Genomic DNA, 24634 nt, shown 5'->3' on the forward strand with positions numbered 1-24634 from the left:
AAAACATGACCTGTTGGTGCGCCCTGAGGACTGGAGTTGAGAAACACTGTCTTAGCATGCTAAGAAACATTTGTCCGCCGGATATCTGTCCGCTAGCCTGTACACACGATCGGATCTGTCCGCTGACACTGGTCCGCGGACCAGTTTCAGCGGACAGATCCGGTCGTGTGTACAAGGCCTAATAGTGCCCCAAGGACCCGATAAAGGCTGGCAAAAGGCCACATCCTCAGGCCGCAGTTTGAAGATCCCTGCCTTAGACTCTTCCCCATATAGATATCATGTTACAGGCAGTGAAAACAATAAAGGAATCTATATCAATGGAAGGCACTTTCTCATTGGGAACAATCATAGAGGGCCCAAAGCTGTTAACCCCATGCAGCGCCAAAAGTTGAGCAGCAGGAAGAGCACAGGACATCCTAGCAGTGAAGATTCCTACAACATCCATCACCATGTACTGGATTTTTTCAGCAATGCTTTTTGTCACAGATATGTCACAGATATCTTAAGGCATGGTTCCCTGATGCTACCACTGATAACAACCATGTTTTTTGTGTTCCCAGGTGTCAGCAGCCCAAGGCTCTTCCATCTTCAACCACTCACATCTCTTTGTCTTCAAGCAGCCAAAGGCGTCAGCTTTCCCCTACCCATGAGTGACACTAACCTCCTTAGATCTATCTAACCATGCACATTACCCCCTAAAGCCAGGCTTTGCTTCCAACTGATGAGGAGCAGATAGCGGGGGTACCCACCACTATCCTTGCTCAGCTTCGATCTGCCTGGAGATGAGACCTCAGCCGGTAAAGAAGTCAAGACTTTGTATTTATGGAATTTACATATTTATTTATTTATTACTCCTGTGGAAAGTCCATGCTGTCGATCTTCAGCACCTCTTGGCTCACTACAGGTGCTTGGAAAGTAGATCCATGTGGATTTAGAAGTTTGTTTCTAGACAAATCTGTTTGGAAGCTGAGCGTTGGCCACTTACCTGAAAGTGAACTAGGTGTTTTCTGTCTATTTCTCCAGCTGGCAGAAGGTTCAGCCTGTGCTGTCTTTGTAAATCCAGCAGCCAAGTTTTTTTTTTCCCAGAAGCTCAGCGATGTCTATATACAGTATCCCACTAGGACTGGTGGGTTCTGCTCACTTCTTCAACACTGTATTTCAGCATATGAGGCACAATTTAATCCTGGCTTGAATTTCTAAGACTTCAAAGCTTATGCTTCAATCGCCAGTGCCTTAACCCAAAGGCTTCTCAGCGTCATCATTCACCACTTCGGGAAAAAAAAAAGGGAGTACAACAAGGTCACAAGATAAGATCTGTGTTACAAGGGATGGCAATGTTAGTAGACTGTTGATGGAAAGTTGGATGCCATCAATCCTTTGCCGGTGAGATCTATAGGTGGTACCCGAATCTGTTTTTAGATGGTTGCTTCTTCTGATGTTTTGGCTTTCTTCTTCTGACATGGTCCAGACGCAACGTAAAGGGTGGACAGTGAGGCAGGATAGACACTTTTGAGAGGTAATCATCTTTCATTGGTGGAAAAGTGAAATCTAAATGAAACAAAAATGAAGGATCATACGGGATATTGAACTACTAAGGACCTGGATATACCAGATCTCAGCAAATAGGCAGAGGATGCACTTTTTACGAAGGGACGGAGAACGCCAAACGTCCATTTGGCATACAACATTAAATCTATACATTGGTCTTCAATATGGCATGGAATATAAGAGCTGTATGCACATTTACAGCTGAAAACAACTTTTATTTTCTTTTAATACTTGAAAGTGAAGTTTCTTTTTTATGTAATTTTTTCTGGCATAACCACTATACAAAAACAGAAAGTTTGTGGGGATGTGTGGATCTCTCTTCCCAAATCATCAGCGTGCTACAGACACACCACAAAATGTATTTTGTGGGCTCATGGAAATGAATATAACATGTTGTGCAATAATGTTGAGTCTTTCTATGCAGTCACAAACCTTGCTGACTTGGGCAACTTGCGGCTGGTTAGCTGTTGTGGGAATGACAGGCGGTACTGAGTTGAACCTTCCAAGGGTGATGCTTGTAGATGTACAATTGTTGGAGAAGCCAGCTGCCCATCTCTGTTTCCAGTCCTAATGTACATACAAATAACCATTAAAAGCATACAAAAAAATAAATCAAAAACGCTACAAACTAGCGTAGCTATATATAATCCCTAAAGCATACCTGTGCTTTGCCCATGCAGAGCAAAAATCCAAAATGAAAGGTCCTGCAATGGTAAAGCTTTTAGAACCACGTCCCCTCGGTCACCTGTGTCTCCTAACGTCCCTCCATCACAGAGCTAGAGCCTCCGTAAGACTCTTTGGCACGATCAAGAATATCTGGAAGGGCCTACAAACCCCCCCCCCTTTTTTTTAAAATGTACTGTATATACTCGAGTATAAGCCCCCCTCGGCTTATACTGGGTCACCGTTTTGCACCTGATCTCCCGGATTTTGGGGACCCAGTGCCGACCGTAGGTCCCCTATTGCAGGGGCCAATAGCAGAATCGCTTTAGTACCCCACTATTCCTTTGCACCCCCACCACTCTGTTAAGCTGCTGTAAGCAAGGGCTCTGAGCTGCTTCAGTCCAAGATTCCACCCATCTGAAGACTATCCAAACCCATGTGACAGCACTGGGCCAGTCACCACAACACAGATATATATTGGACTTTATCTTTGCTCTTGGTGGATAGACAGAGCAGCGGAAAAGTATGTATTGCTGGGGTAGAGGGGGGAATTTGCCCTCATGGGCAGAGCACAGTCTTTCATTAAAAGTATAATTAAAGGGGGAATATAATTTTAATTTGTGATCTTATCTGAGACTTGGTGTCAGTGTAATGTCAGGAGTGAACAGGAGGCAAATGGGAGCCCTGGCAGAAACAGAAAGATTTAATGGCTTTCACTAATGGAGTTTTAATGCAGTTTGCTAAAGTGCAATAAAGAAGAGATAAATGCAAAAAAACAAGCTTATAAATATCCTAGAACAGCTTTTCCGTAGCTTCCCCTTCTCTCTCCCTCAATCTGATCCCTAAATAATTGCAATGAAAACACCAAACACATGTCCAAGGTAATTCATTGATCAGACTGATAGCAGAATAGAGCCAATGCGTTTCGAGAGCCTAACACACTAATAGCTGGATTTACAAAGAGTTACGCCGGCGTATCAGTAGGTACGCCGTCGTAACTCGGAATCTAAGCCGTCGTAAGTTTAAGTGTATGCTCAAACTGAGATACACTTAAACCTAGCCTGCGCCGTCGTATCTTAGGGTGCAATTTTTCCGCTGGCCGCTAGGTGGCGCTTCCGTTGAGTTCGGCGTAGAATATGTAAATGACTAGATACGCCGATTCACGAACGTACGCTTGCCCGTCGCAGTAAAGATACGCCGTTTCCGTAAGAGGTACACCGGCGTAAAGATAAAGCTGCCCCCTAGGTGGCCTAGCCAATGTTAAGTATGGCCAATCGAAATTTGAAAATTTTACGTCGTTTGCGTAAGTCGTCCGTGAATGGGGCTGGACGTAATTTACGTTCACGTCGAAACCAATACGTCCTTGCCGCGTACTTTGGAGCAATGCACACTGGGATATGTACACGGACGGCGCATGCGTCGTTCGTAAAAAACGTCAATCGCGTCGGATCACCAATCATTTACATAAAACACGCTATCCTCATTTGAATTAGGCGCGCTTACGCCGGCCCCATTTACGATACGCCGCCGTAACTTAGGAGGCAAGTGCTTTGTGAATACAGCACTTGCCTCTCTGACTTAAGGCGGCATAGCGTAAATACGATATGCTACGCCGCCGTAAAAATGCGCCCATCTACCTGAATCCAGCTATATGCCTTTATCTGCTGCATTTACAGTTTTAGTTAGTATCTGCTCACCTGATTCACTGAGTGGGTGGCGGTGATTAGGGACACTGACTGGTAACAGTATGTAAAATATATTTTATATATTTTTTTTTGTTGTTACAATTTATTTTAATTTTTTTACATACTGTCACCACAGTAGTGCAGTGTCACCATAGTTACATTGTACTACTCTGAGAAGGTGATCTGGATCTTAATTTTTTTTTACATTGTAATTGCTTGTAAAGTGATGATCACTGTAAAAGCAATCGTTTTTACTGTCATGAATTCTGTGATTGACTACAGCTATCACATGGGACAGGGCTGCTGTGAGTGGCCCTGTACCATGTGATCACTGGGGCTGATCACAGAGATCACAATGGTAAGTGTCGTGAATGTAAGCCATGCATGACAATTGTGTTTACCTGTTCTCATTTGATTGCTGAGATTGGTCACAGCAATCACATGGTACCTGGGCCAATCTCAGTAGCCTGATATCGAGCACTGTGTCAACCAGAAACAGCGGCAATGAAGATATTTGCCAGCACACCACGGATCATCAAGTTGAGCCTAAGTGGTTTTCATTGAAGCATGATCATATCACATGCCTGACGAAGGGGTCCTGCGTGGCTCCAAAAGGTTGTCCTGTCTTTATTGTGATGTGATCATGCTTCAATAAAAAACGCTTGGACTCAACTTGATGATCCGTGGTGTGCTGGCAAATATCTTTATTGTGGCTTTCTGATCCAGTCTCCAGCTGGTGGTTGCTACAACACCCAAAACTCTAGTGCCCTCAGGGCCGTCTTTAATGTTGATTGGACCCTGGGCAAAACATTTCTTGGGACCCCCCCCCCCCCATGCAATTTTGCTCTCCACCTGCTCTGAGACCTACAATAAAAAAACAGACTTAAATTCAGATTACTGTATCAGATACGGCAGTGATTGTGATTAGTTGCCAGAGGTTACATTATATGATTACCACTTACTGACTGGTTGCTAGAGGTTACAGCACACATTACAGCTCACTGATTAGTTGCTAGAGGTTACAGCACATGATTTCTTGTTGATTTGTTGCTAGAGATTACTGTACAGTAATACTGCTCACTGATTGGTTGCTAAAGGTTACAGCACATTGTCTCTTCACTGCAGAGGGGCATGATATACATATGAATGCCACCGGCCTCAGCTATTTACATATGAATGTTGCCGTCATTTACATCTGAATGCTCCTGTTATTTACATATGAATGATGGTTATTTACATCTAAACACAGGGGCCCGGATTCAGAAAGGAGTTACGTCGGCGTACCTCCAGATACGCCGTCGTAACTCTGAGTGTGAGGCGTCGCATCTCTGCGGCTGATTCATAGAATCAGATACGCCTCACTGTTGCCTAGATATGAGCAGCGTAAGTCTCCTACGCCGTCGTATCTTGGACTGCATATTTGCATGCGCCCGGCGCATTGATTTACGTCGTTTACGTAAGGTTTTTTCCAGCGTAAAGTTACCCTTGCTATATGAGGCATAGCCAATGTTAAGTATGGACGTCGGGACAGCGTCGAATTTTGCGTCGTTTACGTAAGTCGTACGCAAATAGGGCTGTGCGTAAGTTACGTTCACGTCTAAAGCATTGACTATTTGCGGCGTAATTTGGAGCATGCGCACTGGGATACTTTCACGGACGGCGCATGCGCCGTTCGTTAGGATCGTCAATTACGTGGGGTCACGATTAATTAGCATACAACACGCCCACTACCAGCCTATTTTGAATTAGGCGGGCTTACGCCGGCCCATATACGCTACGCCGCCGTAACTTCGGGCGCAAGTTCTTTCTGAATACGGGACTTGCCTCTCAAAGTTATGGCGACGTACCGTATATGAGATACAATACGCCCGCCTAAAGATAGGCATTTCTTTCTGAATCCCGGCCAGGGTCTGTAGGTGAGTCATCTGTACAAAACAATAGGGCAGGGCTGGGCAGCATTAGTAGCAGCACTTCACACTGAGATATCAGGACACAGCAAAGGACTAAAACTTCAATGGACAAGTGAATTTAAACTGAGAAATTTGGCAAGTATAAGGCAGCTGCTTTGGGCCCCACAACAATTCCAGGGCCCAGGGCAGCTTCCCCTTTTGCCCTGCCTTAAATACGGCCCTCTCCATGAAACATGTGCGATGGGAATATGGAGTATCCACAGACACACGCTGCTGCGTGCCCCAGGAGGGCGTGTATGAGTTGCATGACCTTCAGAACGTCTTTGGACATCCTCCTGGAACCGGAAAGCACTGGCCCGGCTATATATGTACATTAGCCAGGTGGGAGGTGGTTAAGCACAGTCAGAATTCTTAAGCCCCGATGAAGGCGGAGTGTTTTTGGCACCCAAAACGCATTGGTTCTATTTGGCCCATGAATCAGTTTTATCAACAAATTACCTTAGACTCTTGGACGTTTGGTGAAATTGGATGGTATGTGTGTGTATTTGGTCCTTTCCCTTTCTCCTGAGGTGGTCTCGTCTTGTGGAGTGGTGCCGAACCAGAGCCAGTAAGCTCAATGGCTATTTTAGTGACCCTTAGAAAATCCGAATCCAGCGCCCCATTTTGTTCTTGTGTTTGCCCCATATCACTGTGACAGCAAGGCTAGCAGGATATGAGGCCGGTGATATACAAGTGTGTAGAGCTGTGTGATCACTGCAATATGTAAATTCCAACGTTGACCCTCCTATTATATTTTTCCCCTTACAACCCATTTAAGCGCATGGAGATATCTGGAATAACAATAGTGATTGTGTAAAGTCTATTTAGTGACCTGAGATGGAGCATGTTCCTTTTAGCTGGAGCTGTGGGACAGACTTGTAGCAGGGATGATAACCATTGTGGTAAGACCTCTCACTTTCTTCTGATCTTCACAAACCAACTTGGCAAAATCGATTCTTCGACAACTTGCTCAAAGGTTTTCTCTGAGTTCTAGATCTTGGATCTGGATATAAGTAATTATTTTAGGCATCATAGGATCATTCATGGGGAAAAAATAAATAAAACATTTTCTATGCACAATATACAGTACTCCCTATGCAGTATACTTTCCGTATCTTATCTGAGCCTGAAATGGCCAAAAAGAGCTGGCAATGAGGTTTAATGAATACAAAGAGGTTCAATGTAACGTTCAAACTCTTCACTCCTGTCATTGTCTGGGCACTTTTCCTTATATGTGTCTGAATGAGACAAGTCTTTTCATGTTGGGTAAATCTGTATATAATGCTTAGTGACTGTGTGATGGAGGTTATAAAGAGCTGTTATTAAAGCAAGCATTCCACTAACTACAGAACGGTCTTATTTCTATCCTAATAATAGAAGATGATTGTCACTCCTGGTGCTGTGTGTGATTTTTCTCATGAGAATGTCTCTGCTCCTTCACACAACAAAACACAACAGAAAGTGTGTATGTGCATTGTAAAACCTCTACAGCTTTTTGTATATACAGCTAGACTACCCAAAGCTGGGATTTCAAATATGGGTGATGATGGTCGAAATGCTTCATTTTAGCCCAGGTTCACACTGGGTACGATTTCCTTCGATTTGAGATGCGATTTCACATGTGAAACAGCATCTCAAATCGGCGGCATTTGCCGGCACTGCACCGATTTCAAAAAGTAGTTCCTGTACTACTTTTTGTGATTTCTGGCCGCGATTTACATTGACATCTGTGCAGAAACCTGCACAGATGTCTCTTAAATCGCGGCCGAAATCGGGACTGCCGGCGGGAGTGAAATCGTGCGAGTTCAGCTGAACTCGCACGGCTTCACTCCCGCAGCCCAGTGTGAACCTGGGCTAAAAGTTTGCAAAATCTCAAGAAATCCCACTTTAAAATGTAAAACAACATAAATGCTACTTATGTCCTCCCATCACATCAGAGGTCTTCCCATCACATCAGAGGTCCTCCCATCACATCAGAGGTCCTCCCATCACATCAGAGGTCCTCCCATCACATCAGAGGTCCTCCCATCACATCAGAGGTCCTCCCATCACATCAGAGGTCTTCCCATCACATTTGAGGTCTTCCTATCACATTAGAGGTCCTCCTATCACATCAGAGGTCTTCCTATCACATCAGAGGTCTTCCTATCACATCAGAGGTCCTCCCATCACATTAGAGGTCCTCCTATCACATCAGAGGTCCTCCTATCACATCAGAGGTCTTCCTATCACATCAGAGGTCTTCCTATCACATCAGAGGTCCTCCCATCACATTAGAGGTCCTCCCATCACATTAGAGGTCCTCCCATCACATTAGAGGTCCTCCTATCACATTAGAGGTCCTCCTATCACATCAGAGGTCTTCCTATCACATCAGAGGTCTTCCTATCACATCAGAGGTCTTCCTATCACATCAGAGGTCTTCCTATCACATCAGAGGTCCTCCCATCACATTAGAGGTCCTCCCATCACATTAGAGGTCCTCCTATCACATTAGAGGTCCTCCTATCACATCAGAGGTCTTCCTATCACATCAGAGGTCCTCCCATCACATTAGAGGTCCTACCATCACATTAGAGGTCCTCCTATCACATCAGAGGTCCTCCCATCACATCAGAGGTCCTCCCATCACATCAGAGGTCTTCCTATCACATCAGAGGTCCTCCCATCACATTAGAGGTCCTACCATCACATTAGAGGTCCTCCTATCACATCAGAGGTCCTCCCATCACATCAGAGGTCCTCCCATCACATCAGAGGTCTTCCTATCACATCAGAGGTTCTCCCATCACATCAGAGGTTCTCCCATCACATCAGAGGTTCTCCCATCACATCAGAGGTTCTCCCATCACATCAGAGGTTCTCCCATCACATCAGAGGTCCTCCCATCACATCAGAGGTCCTCCCATCACATCAGAGGTCCTCCCATCACATCAGAGGTCTTCCCATCACATCAGAGGTCTCCCTATCACATCAGAGGTCCTCCCATCACATTAGAGGTCTTCCTATCACATTAGAGGTCCTCCTATCACATCAGAGGTCTTCCTATCACATCAGAGGTCTTCCTATCACATCAGAGGTCCTCCCATCACATTAGAGGTCCTACCATCACATTAGAGGTCCTCCTATCACATCAGAGGTTCTCCCATCACATCAGAGGTTCTCCCATCACATCAGAGGTTCTCCCATCACATCAGAGGTCCTCCCATCACATCAGAGGTCCTCCCATCACATCAGAGGTCCTCCCATCACATCAGAGGTCTTCCTATCACATCAGAGGTCTCCCTATCACATCAGAGGTCCTCCCATCACATTAGAGGTCCTCCCATCACATTAGAGGTCCTCCTATCACATTAGAGGTCCTCCTATCACATCAGAGGTCTTCCTATCACATCAGAGGTCTTCCTATCACATCAGAGGTCCTCCCATCACATTAGAGGTCCTACCATCACATCAGAGGTCCTCCCATCACATCAGAGGTCCTCCCATCACATCAGAGGTCTTCCTATCACATCAGAGGTCTCCCTATCACATCAGAGGTCCTCCCATCACATTAGAGGTCTTCCTATCACATTAGAGGTCTTCCTATCACATTAGAGGTCTTCCTATCACATCAAAGGTATTTCTATCACATCAGAGGTCCTCCCATCACATTAGAGGTCTTCTTATCACATCAGAGGTCTTTCTATCACATCAGAGGTCCTCCCATCACATTAGAGGTCTTCCTATCACATCAGAGATCCTCCCATCACATCAGAGATCCTCCCATCACATCAGAGGTCTTCCTATCAGAGGTCTTCCTATCAGAGTTCACTCCATAATATCAGCGTTCCCCCCATCATATCAGAGATCCTCCATTATATCAGAGATTTTCCACCACATTACAGATCCACCCATCACATCAGAGATCCGCCTATCACATCAGAGGTCCTCATGAGAATGTCTCTGCTCCTTCACGCAACAAACACAACAGAAAGTGTGTATGTGCATTGTAAAACCTCTACAGCTTTTTGTATATACAGCTAGACTACCCAAAGCTGAGATTTCAAATATGGGTGATGATGGTGATGGTCGAAATGTTTCCTTCAAAAGTTTGCAAAATCTCAAGAAATCCCACTTTAAAATGTAAAACAACATAAATGCTACTTATGTCTTTCCATCACATTAGAGGTCTTCCTATCACATCAGAGGTCTCCCTATCACATCAGAGGTCCTCCCATCACATCAGAGGTCCTCCCATCACATCAGAGGTCCTCCCATCACATCAGAGGTCCTCCCATCACATCAGAGGTCCTCCCATTACATCAGAGGTCTTCCTATCACATCAGAGGTCTTCCTATCACATCAGAGGTCTTCCTATCACATCAGAGGTCTCCCTATCACATGAGAGGTCTTCCTATCACATCAGAGGTCCTCCCATCACATTAGAGGTCTTCCTATCACATCAGAGGTCTTCCTATCACATCAGAGGTCCTCCCATCACATTAGAGGTCTTCCTATCACATCAGAGGTCTTCCTATCACATCAGAGATCCTCCCATCACATCAGGGGTCTTCCTATCAGAGTTCACCCCATAATATCAGCGTTCCCCCATCATATCAGAGATCCTCCATTATATCAGAGATTTTCCACCACATTACAGATCCACCTATCACATCAGAGATCCGCCTATCACATCAGAGGTCCTCCCATCACATCAGAGTCTCCCCATCACATTAGAGGTCCCCCCATCACATCACAGTGTTGTCATCACATCAGAAGCCCCCCCTTCATATCAAAGGTATAATATAACATAAAAGTCTTCCCATCACATCAGTGACCCCCCATCACATCAGAGGTACCACCATCACATTAAAGGTTCCCCCATCACATCAGAGGTCTTCCTATCACATCAGAGGTCTTTCTATTACACCAGCGGTCTTCCTATTACATCAGAGGTCTTCCTATCACATCCGAGGTCTTTCTATCACATCAGAGGTCCTCCCATCACATTAGAGGTTTTTCTATCACATCAGAGGTCCTTCCATCATATCAGAGGTCTTCCTATCACATCAGAGGTCCTCCCATCACATCAGAGATCCGTCCATCACATAAGAGGTCCTTCTGTTAACATCAGAGGTCCTCCCATCACATCAGAGTCTCCCTATCACATCAGAGGTCCTCCATCACATCACAGTCTTGTCATCACATCAGAAGCCCCCCTTCATATCAAAGGTTCTCCCATAACATAAAAGTCTTCCCATCACATCAGAGGCCCCCCTATCACAAAAGGTGACCCCCCATGTCATTAGATTCCCCCCTTAACATTAGAGTCTCCCCATGACATCAGAGGTCCCCCCATCACATCACAGTCTCCTTATCACATCAGAAGCCCCCTTTCATATCAGAGGATCTCCTATAACATTAGAAGTCCCCCATTACATCAAAGTCTCCCCATCACATAAGAAGCCCCCCCCCCCCCCCCGTTCATATCAGAGGTCTCCTCATTATATCAGTGCCACCTCTTGATGACAGTGTCCCCTCTATACATCAGAGGCCCCTCTCGATGTCAGATGCCCCCATAACATTAGATGCCCCATCATTTGTGTCGGCAGGAGGAATAGTGCCACATCATTCCACATCATTGGTGTCAGTGGGGGGAATAGTGCCCTGTCGTTGGGATCAGTGGGAGGAATAGTGCCCCATGTTTGGTGTCAGTGGAATGAATAGACCTCTTACACATTACTAAGCATACATGAAAAAAACATATCTGGTATAGGTCCACTTTAGCAGACACTCTGACAGAATGACATCACTGTCAAACGGCGGCCAACAAATGCGATCAGTGACTTTCTATCACGGCTCACCCCCCGCTCTCCCACCGCTGATATCTGTAGTGTAGCCGTCCTATCTCTTGTTCAGCTAAGTGTCTGGATTGCTCTCTTTGCCGGCCACCAATGTTCAGATATTTGTATTTATAGCTTTGCGCACTCCAAGACTGCTTCTTTCCAATCCTCAGAATCTCAGATCCACTAAAAGACATAGGGCCATATTCTCAGAAGAGTTACGACGGAGTATCTCAGGAAACTCCGTCGTATCTCTCTTTTTTGACCCGCGTATCTATGCGAGTGATTCCTAGAATCATTTTCGCATAGATACGCTGAAGATCCGACATGTGTAAGTCACTTACACTGTCGGATCTTAAATGTAATTTTCCGCCGGCCGCTAGGTGGCGTTTACGTTCAGGTCTCATTTGTTTATGCAAATGAGCCTAATACGCCGATTCCCGAACGAAATCGCGTCGCGTAACCATCGCTTACGTAGTTTGCGTAAGGTTACCCCTGCTATATGAGGGGTAACCTTACGCCAGTCCCACGTATGCCATGTTAAGTATGGCGTCGGGTCCGCGTCGTCTTTTCCCGTCGGGTACGTCGTTTTCCTAAGTCGTTCTTGAATACGACTTTACATCAATGACGCACACGTCGGCGTCATTGATGTTTTCCGTCGAGAACTGGAGCATGCGCACTGGGCTATTTTAAGCCCGGCGCATGCGCAGTTCGAACGGCACGGGGGCACGATTAATTTAAATACAAGCCGCCCCCTTGGAATTATGCGGGGATACGCCGGGCCTTTTACACTACGCCGCCACAAACTACGGTGCAAGTGCTTGAGGAACACGGCACTTGCTCCAGTAAGTTGCGGCGGCGTAGTGTAAATAGCTTACGCGATGCCGCCGCAGAAAGTACAAGAATATGGCCCATACAGATCAACAAGGGACAAATAGGTAGATTCAGTAAGAGTTAGGCCGACTTATGTTTAAGCGTATGCTCAAACAGAGATACGCTTAAACATATTTAAGATAGGACGGCTTGCGCCGTCCTATCTTAGATTGCAATATTTTGGATGGCCGCTAGGTGGCGCTTCCATTGCGGTCGGCGTAGAATATGTAAATGAGGAGATACGCAGATTCACGAACGTACGCCCGGCCGACGCAGTACTTTTACGCCGTTTACGTAAGAGATAGGCCGCGTAAAGTTAGAGCTAGGCCCTATTGGAATAGTAATGTCAAGTATGGCCGCCGTTCCCGCGTCGAAATTCAATATTTTTTCGTCGTTTGCGTAAGTCGTCCGTGAATCGGGATTTACGTCAGTTTTCGTCCACGTCAAAATCAATAGGCCCGTGCGGCGTACTTAGCCGCAATGCACACTGGGAAATGTAGGTGCCCGGCGCATGCGCAGTTAGCAGAAAATGTAAAAAACTTAAGGTCAAGCCCCATTAGCATACAACACGCCCCCCTCAAACACATTTGAATTAGGCGCCCTTATGCCCGGCCGATTTAGGCTACGCCACCGTAACTTAGCAGGTAAGTACATTGTGAATCATGTACTTGCCTAGCTAACTTACGGCGGCGTAGCTTAAATGCCTTAAGCTACGCCGCCGCAAAGTTAGGCATAGGTACTTGAATCTACCTAAAAGGAAAGGGAATCGAGGAACAGATCACCCCCGAGTTCCTTCCGCTTTTACCATGGATGCCGTTTCCCCATGGCCCCGGACTTGGGATGTAGTGGAACGAGAGATTTGCATCATGGATGTGCAGCCGACAATTCTGCAGCAACTGTGTGTTACTATGGAGCAAAATATCCAAGGAATGTTTCCAACACCTTGTTGTATCTATGCCACGAAGAATGAAAGCAAAAGGGTGTCCAAACCGCTACTAGCAAGATGTACCTAATAAAGTGGCTGGCAAGTGTGTAAAGATCAGATCAAAATGAGGGACAAATGAGGAGGAAAGAGGTACTTTGTTGCAAATCAGGGACAGTCCCTCGAAATCAGATATAGTCCCTTGAAATCAGGGACAGTTGGGAGCTATGTAGATGAACTGCGATTGGCCTTGTCTGTACGATGTGATCGCTGTGACCAATCACTGTCTCTACGATGTGATCGCTATGACCAATCACTGTCTCTGTGATGTGATCGCTATGACCAATCACTGTCTCTACGATGTGATTGCTATGACCAATCACTGTCTCTGGGATGTGATCGCTATGACCAATCACTGTCTCTACGATGTGATCGCTGTGACCAATCACTGTCTCTACGATGTGATCGCTGTGACCAATCACTGTCTCTACGATGTGATCGATGTGACCAATCACTGTCTCTACGATGTGATCGATGTGACCAATCACTGTCTCTACGATGTGATCGCTGTGACCAATCACTGTCTCTACGATGTGATCGCTGTGACCAATCACTGTCTCTACGATGTGATCGCTGTGACCAATCACTGTCTCTACGATGTGATCGCTGTGACCAATCACTGTCTGTACGATGTGATCGCTGTGACCAATCACTGTCTCTACGATGTGATCGATGTGACCAATCACTGTCTCTACGATGTGATCGATGTGACCAATCACTGTCTCTACGATGTGATCGCTGTGACCAATCACTGTCTCTACGATGTGATCGCTGTGACCAATCACTGTCTCTACGATGTGATCGCTGTGACCAATCACTGTCTCTACGATGTGATCGCTGTGACCAATCACTGTCTGTACGATGGGATCGCTGTGACCAATCACTGTCTCTACGATGTGATCGCTGTGACCAATCACTGTCTCTACGATGCGATCGCTGTGACCAATCACTGTCTCTACGATGTGATCGCTGTGACCAATCAAAGCTAGCAACACAATTGTATACAATGGATGGCATGAAAGGAAGTCATCCATTGTTTACAATTGTCATGTGATCTGCTGTTGTCAGAGCGGGCCGATACACGGATCAGTCATTGGCTGTGACCAATGGACACACCCATTGACAGATCACTCCACAGCATAGCCCCAGGATTTTAGCTGGGAGAACGTGATATGATGTCCATCCGGATAAACAAAAGTCTTACCCAGCCGCCATTTTGCTGAAGGCCGGGTGGGAACTGGTTAACCGCTTAAGGACCGCTGCACTATTTACGTAGGCAGAATGGCACGGACAGGCATATGGGCATACAGGTACGTCCCCTTTAAGATGCCACTGTGTGGTCGCGTGCATGCCTGACCGTGGGTCCCGTGGACTCGATCGCTTCTGGGAAATACCAGCGATCGTCTCACGGAAAGATAGAGCAGGGAGATGCTAATTTAAACAAGAATCTCTGCCTAGTGAAAATGACACTGATCTCCGCTCCGTGTAATCGGAAGCAGTGATCACTGTCTTGTCACACACAGCCCATCCACTCACCAGGTCACACTTAACCCCTACAGCGCCACCTAGTGGTTAACCCCTTCACTACCCGTGTCATTTTTACAGCAATCAGTGCATTTTTATAGCTCCTTTAAATATAAGCCATATGTTTGTTGCCCAAAATGGCAGCATAGTGGCTAAGTGGTTAGCACTTCTGCCTAGTAGCACTAGGGTCGTTGGTTTAATTCCCAACCATTAACCACCACTTCCTGCCTGGAGTTTGCATGTTCTGCCTGCACCTGTGTGGGTTTCCTCCCACACTCCAAAGACATTCTGGTAAATTAACCACTTGCCGACCGGCTAACGCCGATATACGTTGGCAGAATGGCACAGCTGCGCAAAGCAACGTACCTGTACGTCGCTTCGAATTTTCGGGCGTGCACGCTCTGCTGATGGCGCGCTCCGTGAGCGTGCCCGTGGGTCCTGTGGACTCGATGTCCTCCAGGTGCCCGCAATCGTCTCACGGAGAGGCGGAATTGGGAGATGCCTATGTAAACAAGGCATTTCCCTGTTCTGCCTAGTAACATGACCGAGATCTACTGCTCCCTGTCATGTCAGTGGTAGCCCATCCCCCCACAGTTAGAATCACTCCCTAGGACACACTTAACCCCTTGATTGCCTCCTAGTGTTTAACCCCTTCCCTGCCAGTGTTATTTACACAGTAATCAGTGCATTTTTATAGCACTGATGACTGTAAAAATGACAATGGTCCCAAAATGGTGTCAAAAGTGTCCGATGTGTCCGCCATAATGTCGCAGTCACGATAAAAATTGCTGATCACCGCCATCCCTAGTAAAAAAAAATATTAATAAAAATGCCATAAAACTATCTCTTATTTTGTAGACGCTATAACTTTTGCGCAAACCAATCAATAAACGCTTATTGCGATTTTTTTTTACCAACAATATGTAGAAGGATACATATCGGCCTAAACTGAGGGGGAAAAAAAACGTTTTTTAAATATTTGGGGGATGTTTATTATTTTATAAAAGTTTAAAATATTTCTTTTTTTTTTTCAAAACTTTTTTTGTTCATAACGCAAAAAATAAAAACTGAAGAGGTGATCAAATATCACCAAAAGAAAGCTCTATTTATCGGAAAAAAGGACGTCAATTTTGTTTGGGTGCAACGCCGCACGACCGCGCAATTGTCAGTTAAAGCGGCGCAGTGCCGAATCGCAAAAAATTGGCCCGGCCATCGGGCAGCCAAATCCGCGGGGGCTGAAGTGGTTAATGTTCTCCCAAGCTGAGTATTTTCCTGGCCCCCGGGACATCTGTACATGTGTGGCGTTGTCAGGCGCAGGCACAGATTGCAATGGGCTATTTTGCATATTTGGGACGCATTCCTCTTCTCCTCCTCCAACAGATTGTACAAACTCTTTGGCTCGAGTCGCAGCTGCGCGCGAGTTGAAAAAAGCAGATTGCGAGGCGACGGTACGGGTCAAGTTTGGAGCGAACGCCGACACGTCGAAACGTCTCCATGTGCGCCCGGATCAGATCCATCCTGGGATCTGGCGAATCTCCAATCATCCCATCCTGTAGCGCCATCTAAATTATTGAAGAACGTGGCAGCGGAGATTTCTAGGATCAGAGATAATCCCACCCTGACCTACAAAGCAGCCGGGAAGGTCAGGGTAGGAGTCAGATGAAAAAGATACAAAAATGTCAGTAGGAATTAAAAAGAAAAAGGAAGATCTTTTGTCTGACAATCTAGTTCTTCATTAAACCCCCCTCCCCAATGGATTCTGGGTAATGAGCCGCTCGTCAATCATGATTAAACTCCTCCGCCTCCACTCTCCTGAAGGCCTAGCAGCCAATACAACAAGTGTCTTTCCAGGGATGCGGTCTCCATGGCAACAGTAACTGAGGGCGTTCTGCATCCTTCCATGCGATACACGGGGGATTTGCTGCTCGGCGACTCCGTGTTATTCTCGTCTTTCCTTCTAGGTGAGCTTAAAGGGCCCCTGCACTCCAATTTCATTGTTTTTCTCAAGGAGATTACGCAAAAGTGTCTTTTGACAGTATTCTTTTTTTTTTTTTTTTTTAGAAATCGCCAAAAAATGAAACTTTCGGGTTTAAAGAGGATAAAAAAAAATGCACATTAAAGGCAAGTCAGTTGAGCTGCAGTTTTACCGCACCCCTAAGCACCCACCTACGCCCTAAGGACATGCAGGTGTTCAGGACTGTTTTTATGCCACGGACACAATGCAATGAAACCCCCCTGTCGCGTTCTGCGGGTAGTACTTTTGCCGAACATAAGCCCCCATTCACACCTAGGCGTTTTGTCGCCTGTAGTGTGACGCCGCAGCAGCCCCGAGACGCCAGAGGGATGATTTAACATGCACCTCTATGGAGATGGTTCACATGTCCATGCCGAACGCTGTACGCCTGCCGCCTGAAAAAAAGTCCCGGACCTTTTTTTCAGGCGGCTTTCGGCGTTCGGCATAGGAGATGGGAACCATCTCCATAGAGGGGGTCAAGGCTGCATTCACAATCGCGGTGTTTTGTCGCCGCAAATCACGGTACAAAACGCCGCAATTTGTTGCCGCAATTCGCGGGACAAAACGCCGCGATTTTGTACGCCTAGGTGTGAATGCAGCCTAGTCTTTGAAGCGCAACTGCCCTGCTGCACCACAAACGCCCTGCTGAAGCAACCACCCTGCTGTGAAGCAACCGCCCTGCTGCACCGCAACCGCCCTGCTGTGAAGCAACCGCCCTGCTGCGCCGTAACAGCCCTGCTGCGCCGCAATTGCCCTGCTGCACCGCAACCGCCCTGCTGTGAAGCAACCGCCCTGCTGTGAAGCAACCACTTCCTGCTGCACCGCAACTGCCCTGCTGTGAAGCAACTGTCCTTCTGCACCGCAACCACCCTGCTGTGAAGCAACTGCCCTGCTGCGCCGTAACAGCCCTGCTGCGCCGCAATTGCCCTGCTGCACCGCAACCGCCATGTTGAAGCAACCGCCCTGCTGTGAAGCAACCACTTCCTGCTGCACCACAACCGCCCCTGCTGCACCACAACCACCCCTGCTGCACCACAACCGCCCCTGCTGCACCACAACCGCCCCTGCTGCACCACAACCGCCCCTGCGGCACCACAACCGCCCCTGCGGCACCACAACCACCCCTGCTGCACCACAACCGCCCCTGCGGCACCACAACCACCCCTGCTGCACCACAACCGCCCCTGCTGCACCACAACCGCCCCTGCGGCACCACAACCACCCCTGCTGCACCACAACCGCCCCTGCTGCACCACAACCGCCCCTGCGGCACCACAACCACCCCTGCTGCACCACAACCGCCCCTGCTGCACCACAACCGCCCCTGCGGCACCACAACCACCCCTGCTGCACAGCAACCGCCCTGCTGAACTACAACAGCCCCTGCTGCACAACAACCGCCCTGCTGTGAAGCAACCACCCTGCTGCATATATATATATATATATATATATATATATATATACACACATACACACACACACACACACACACACACACATATATATATATATATATATATATATATATACATACACACACTATATTAGCAAAAGTATTGGGACATCTGCCTTTACACAGACATGAACTTTAATGGCTTCCCAGTTAAAGCAAGGTCCATAAAGACATGGATGAGTGAGTTCGGGCTGGAGGAACTTGCCTGGCTTGAGTTCTGACCTCAACCAGATAGAACACTTTTGGGATGAATTAGAGCGGGACTGTGAGCCAGGGCTTCTCGTCTAACATCAGTGCCTGATCTCACAAATGTGCTTTTTGGAACAATTGTCAAACATTCCCATAGACACACTAAACCTAAACCTTGTGAAGCTGTTATAGCAGCAAAGGGCGGGCTAACTCAATATTGAACCCTACGGACTAAGACTGGGACGCCTATAAAGTTCATGTGAGTGTAAAGTCAGGTGTCCCAATACTTTTGGTAATATAGTGTGTGTATGTATATATATATATATATATATATATATATATGTGTGTGTGTGTGTGTGTGTGTGTGTGTGTGTATGTGTGTATATATATATATATGTGTATGTATGTATTGTAAGAGGGACAGGCTCAACTGGTACTAGCAGTGGTAAACCATGCATGAGACAAGGACACCCAGAAATAGTCCAAGGAGGTTTGTCCTGCATTTATTTCAGCAGGGCAGTAAACAGACACAGTTTCAAAGCAGGAAGGATTTTCCCAGCAAGTCTCTATAGCCTTAATAAAACAAATGTAAAAATGTTCTCACCTGAGCCACTAACTAAACTCAGGTCTAACTAGCAGGGTGTCCAATAATGGGTTCCTCAAAACAAACAGGCAGCACTTTTAGCTTTTTAGTGTTCTGTCAGAAGTCAGCCTTTTCACCCATCAGCAGGAGTAAGAGAGCCCTGAGCATCATTCAGCTCATACAGTATATAAAGGCCTGTGGATAGTTGAGACTTATAATGAGGTCTGGCAATCAGATAAGATGTGGACTTAGGAATAGAAACGTTATCACAGCCAAAGCTTTACAGAACCTCCGGCTTCCAGAACCCAGAAGAGGATTTATCAGATTATGAGAAAACAAAAAGATTGTTTTACCAACATCAGTCATCAACCCTGGAGCACCTCATTATGTCTATGTGCAAAATGTAAGGTGACACATATACACCAACCACAATCCTGTCAACAAGTGCTGATATATATATATATGTTATTTTTTTTCCAGAATGTGATTTCCAACATATATTGTGATAGTGTGAGACCCTGACACTGTGAAAATGTAAGAGAAAATTACAAAGGGTTGGCATTAAGGTTTGTTTCTGAGCAGAGAAAGCTGTGTTCTTGGCGTTCTCTGGTATCTGTAAACCTGGATTGAGTTCTGGAGCTTGAAGGTTCCAAAGAGTCTTCAGTGGGAGGGAACCTTCAATCCCGTGTCTGGATCTTACTGGATGCCTTCAGCCGGTGTGAGTACACAGGTGTGCAGGGTCGCTATATACTTAAGCCTGAAGATATCTAAAGGCTCCCATGTTTGGGGACAGGAAGTCTCACCCAGTGGTTGGGATCCTTTCAGAGCCTGAGTGGCTGAGCGACATCAGCCGACAGCGGGCTTTAGCCTCCTGTTGACTGATTCCGAGTCACAGGAGAGCAAAATTAAGTGCACTACTGAGACCCAGAAGAGAAGTATGGCCAATAAAGTGTTGGCCATACATCTCTTTTAACCACTTAAGGACCGCTGCACAACAATATACGTCGACAGAATGGCACGGCTGGTCACAAGGGCGTACATGTACGTCCCCTTTAAGAACCCAGCCTTGGGACCTGGTCCGAAGCTCCGTGACCACGCCCGCGGCACCGATTGCCGCTGGTGTCCCGCGATCGGGTCACAGGAGCTGAAGAACGGGGAGAGGTGAGTGTAAACTGTACACCCCCTACAGTAAGAAACACACATGAGGTCACACTTAACCCCTACAGCGCCCCCTAGTGGTTAACCCCTTCACTGGCATTGTCATTTTCACAGTAATCAGTGCATTTTTTTAGCACTTTTTGCTGTGAAAATGACAATGGTCCCAAAAATGTGTCAAAAGTGTGTCTGCCATAATGTCGCAATCACGAAAAAAATCGCCACCATTAGTAGTAAAAAAAAATTATTAATAAAAATACCATAAAACGATCCCCTGTTTGTAAACGCTATAAATGCGCAAACCAATCAAACGCTTATTGTGATTTTTTTTAACAAAAATAGGTAGAATACGTATCGGCCTAAACTGAGGAAAAACATTTTTTTTAATATATTTTTTGGGGATATTTATTATAGCAAAAAGTAAAAACAATTTTTTTTTTAAATTGTTGCTCTATTTTTGTTTATAGCGCAAAAAATAAAAAAACGCAGAGGTAATCAAATACCACCAAAAGAAAGCTCTATTTGTGGTAAAAAAAAGGACACTTGGGATGTTTGGAAGCCACGTCGCACGACCGCACAATTGTCAGTTAAAGCGATGCAGTGCCGAATCGCAAAAGGGGGCCAGGTCCTTAACCTGCATAATGGTCCGGGTCTTAAGAAAAGAAAATCACAACATTTTGGGTTGTCCTCAAAGATGTAATAGATGAGTACACCACTTCTGGTGATCTAGGGGTCCCCAAGGAATTCACTCAAGCACTTGAGCCCCGAAAGATTTGGCTGCCCAATGACCGGGCCACTTTTTGCGATTCGGCACTGCATCATTTTAACTGACAATTGAGTGGTCGTGCGACGTGGCACCCACACAAAATTGACGTCCTTTTTATCCCCACAAATAGAGCTTTCTTTTGGTGGTATTTGATCAGCTCTGCGTTTTTTTTGGCGCTATAAACAAAAATAGAGCGACAATTTTGAAAAATAAGCAATATTTTTTACTTTTTGCTAAAATAAATATCCCCAAAAAATATTTAAAAAAAAACGATTTTTTCCTCAGTTTAGAAATATTTTTTCCTCAGTTTAGGCCGATACGTATTCTTCTACATATTTTTAGTAAACAAATGGCAATAAGCGTTTATTGATTGGTTTGGGCAAAAGTTATAGCGTCTACAAAATAGGGGATAGTTTTATGGCATTTTTTTAAATACATATTTTTTTACTAGTAATGGCGGCGAAACACGATTTTTATCATGACTGACATTATGGCGGACACATCGGACACTTCTGGCGCTATTTTGGGACCATTCACATTTATACAGCGATCAGTGCTATAAAAATGCACGGATTACTGTATAAATGTGACTGGCAGGGAAGGGGTTAACCACTAGGGGGGTGAGGAAGGAGTTAAGTGTGTCCTAGTGAGTGATTATAACTGTGAGGGGGCTGGGCTTACTGTGACACGACACTGATCACTGCTCCCGATCACAGGGAGCAGACGATCAGTGTCCTGTCACAAGTCAGAACAGGGAAATGCCTTGTTTACACAGGCATCCCCCTGTTCTGTCCCTTTGTTACCCGATCGCGGGACACCGGTGGACATCGAGTCCGCGGGTCCCGCAGGCACGGTCACAGGGAGTGTGGCCGCCGCACGGATTCTTAAAGGGGACGTACAGGTACGCCCACTTGTTTACCGCTGCCATTCTGTCGACGTATATCGGCCTGCAGGGGTCGGCAAGTGGTTAATTTGCAGGGATTTCCTCTCACTTCCTGTTTGGCTATGGGACAGGAAGTGAAGGGAAATCTCTGAAATGGGACACAAAAGGCAAAAAAAAATCTGACAGGGGTTATAACCCTCCTTTACTCTATCCAAAATGAAAAAAAAAAATGCCTTCAGTTCCTACTTTAACCACTTGCCGCCCGCCAATGACAGATTGATGGCGGCAAAGTGGTTTCAATATCCTGAGTGGACAACATATGACGTCCTCAGTATATTGAGCCGATGCGCCCCCGGGGGCGAGCATTGCAGTGATCGTTGTTGCAGGGTGTCAGTCTGACACCCCGCAACAGTGATCCAGGTAAAGAGTCTCTCACGGAGACTCTTTACCACGTGATCAGCTGTGTCCAATCACGGCTGATCACGATGTAAACAGGAAAAGCCGGTAATCGGCTTTTCCTCACTCGCGTCTGTCAGATGCGAGTAGAGGACAGCCGATCGGCTGCTCCTGTGACAGGGGGGGGGTTTGTGCTGATCGATTTTCAGCACAGCCCCCCCCGAGGGCTGCCCACTGGACCACCAGGGATGTAAAACAAAAAAACACAGGTATGCCACACCAGGGATAACAATGACACAATAATGGATGCCAATCACTGGCCGCAATGGATGCCAATCAGTGCCCACAATGGGCATCACTGATTGGCAGGCATTGTTTGGCACTGATTGGCATCCATTAGTACAACACATGCGATAGTGCCACCTATCAGTGCCCATCTATGCCCATCCGTGCCACCTATCAGTGCCCATCAATGCCGCCTATCAGTGCCCATCTATGCCACCTATCCATGCCCATCTGTGCCACCTATCCATGCCGCCTATCAGTGCCCATCCGTGCCGCACATCAGTGCCGCATATAAGTGTCCATCAATGCCACCACATCAGTGCCACCTCATCGGTGCCCATCAGTGCCGCCTTATCAGTGCCGTCAGTGCAGTACCATCAGTGCCCATCAGTGAAGGAAAAAACGTACTTATTTACAATGTTTTATAACAGAAACAAACAAAAAAACTTTTTTTTTTTTAAAAAATTCGGTCATTTTTTTTTGCAGAAAATAAAAATCCCAGAGGTGATCAAATACCACCAAAAGAAAGCTCTATTTGTGGGTACAAAATGATAAAAATTTAGTTTGGGTACAGTGTAGCACGACCGCGCAATTGTCATTCAAAGTGCAACAGCGCTGAAAGCTAAAAATTGGTCTGGGCGGGAAGGGTGTATAAGTGCCCGGTATGGAAGTGGTTAATATAAATGCTACAAAACATTGCAATACTTTTTTTTAGTTCTTTTGCAAATTCACAGTATTTATTCTGTTAAATTCTGATTGTACATACTGTAAAAGCGTACAAAAGACAGTTTTGAGCATCCCCAACCTTCAAGTTCAAGGTAAACGAACACACACACATATATATATACACACACAAAAGGAAACATGTCATCAGAAGAGATGAATGAAACATTGTAACCACCCACCAATCAAACAGCACTAGACAAACCACAATGCCAACACACAAAAATGATTCAGTTCTTTTCAATGTAACTCAATGATAATAATACAAATGATACATACAAATGTGTGAACTTCAAAGGGTGGCTCACGTCCTTGGAATCTGTTAAAGATAATAAAAGTCAAAACAAACCTTCACATAACAAGATACTGTACAAATAGAAATCCAATATAGAGTATTTCAACAGCTCCCAAATATTCCAGGTGGTATGATGTCATCGGTAAGTTATCTTCTACTCTCATAGTCAGGCCTTAAAGGGGTTGTACAATTTATTTCCCTAAATAGCTTCCTCTACCTTAGTGCAGTCCTCCTTCACTTACCTCATCCTTCCATTTTTCTTTTAAATGTCCTTATTTCTTCTGAGAAATCCTCACTTCCTGTTCTTCTGTCTGTGACTACACGCAGTAATGCAAGGCTTTCTCCCTGGTGTGGAGTGTCGTGCTGGCCCCCTCCCTTGGACTACAGGAGAGTCAGGACGCTCTCTACATTGCAGATAGAGAAAGGGGCTGTGTGTTAGTGGGAGAGGGGAGAGAGAGAGAGAGGTGAGAGAGAGGGGAAGAGAAAGAGGGAGGGAGAGAAGGAGAGGGAGAGGGGGGAGAGAGAGAGGTGGAGAGCGAGAGAGGGGGAGGGAGGATGAGAGAGGGGAGAGAGAGAGAGAGAGAGAGAGAGAGAGAGAGAGAGAGAGAGAGAGAGAGAGAGAGAGTGGGGAGAGAGAGTGGGGAGAGAGAGGGAGGGTGAGAGAGGGAGGGTGAGAGGGAGGGTGAGAGACAGAGAGAGAGACAGAGAGAGAGAGAGAGAGAGAGAGAGAAAGGGAGAAGAGAGAGGGAGAGGGAGGAGAGAGAGAGGGAGAGAGGGTTGAGAGAAGGAGAGAGGGGGGAGAGAGAGGGTAAAGAGAGAGGGAGGGAGAGAGAGGGAGAGAGG

At 46.2% G+C, this 24634-nt stretch overlaps 1 protein-coding gene and 1 long non-coding RNA gene across 3 annotated transcripts in view; one reads left to right on the forward strand and one right to left on the reverse strand.

Annotated features, from left to right (window-relative positions):
- KIF3C (kinesin family member 3C) overlaps positions 1 to 1949 on the forward strand; it is a 132181-nt gene extending 130232 nt beyond the window's left edge. For both annotated transcript variants that reach the window (XM_040348217.1, XM_040348218.1), the window contains exon 8: positions 561 to 1949. In XM_040348217.1, the coding sequence (XP_040204151.1) occupies positions 561 to 654 (94 nt within the window). In that variant the 3' untranslated portion in view covers positions 655 to 1949. The remainder of the gene's footprint in view (positions 1 to 560) is intronic.
- On the reverse strand, positions 1462 to 7282 carry LOC120936103. Its single transcript, XR_005748586.1, has 3 exons — positions 6678 to 7282; positions 1981 to 2115; positions 1462 to 1548 (listed from the first exon to the last, which is right to left on the reverse strand). It is a non-coding gene; the product is annotated as an uncharacterized LOC120936103 (long non-coding RNA).
- Between the last annotated feature and the right edge of the window lie 17352 nt (positions 7283 to 24634).

Source organism: Rana temporaria, chromosome 4 (assembly GCF_905171775.1).
Source record: "Rana temporaria chromosome 4, aRanTem1.1, whole genome shotgun sequence".
In the NCBI taxonomy this organism is placed as follows: Eukaryota; Metazoa; Chordata; class Amphibia; order Anura; family Ranidae; genus Rana; species Rana temporaria.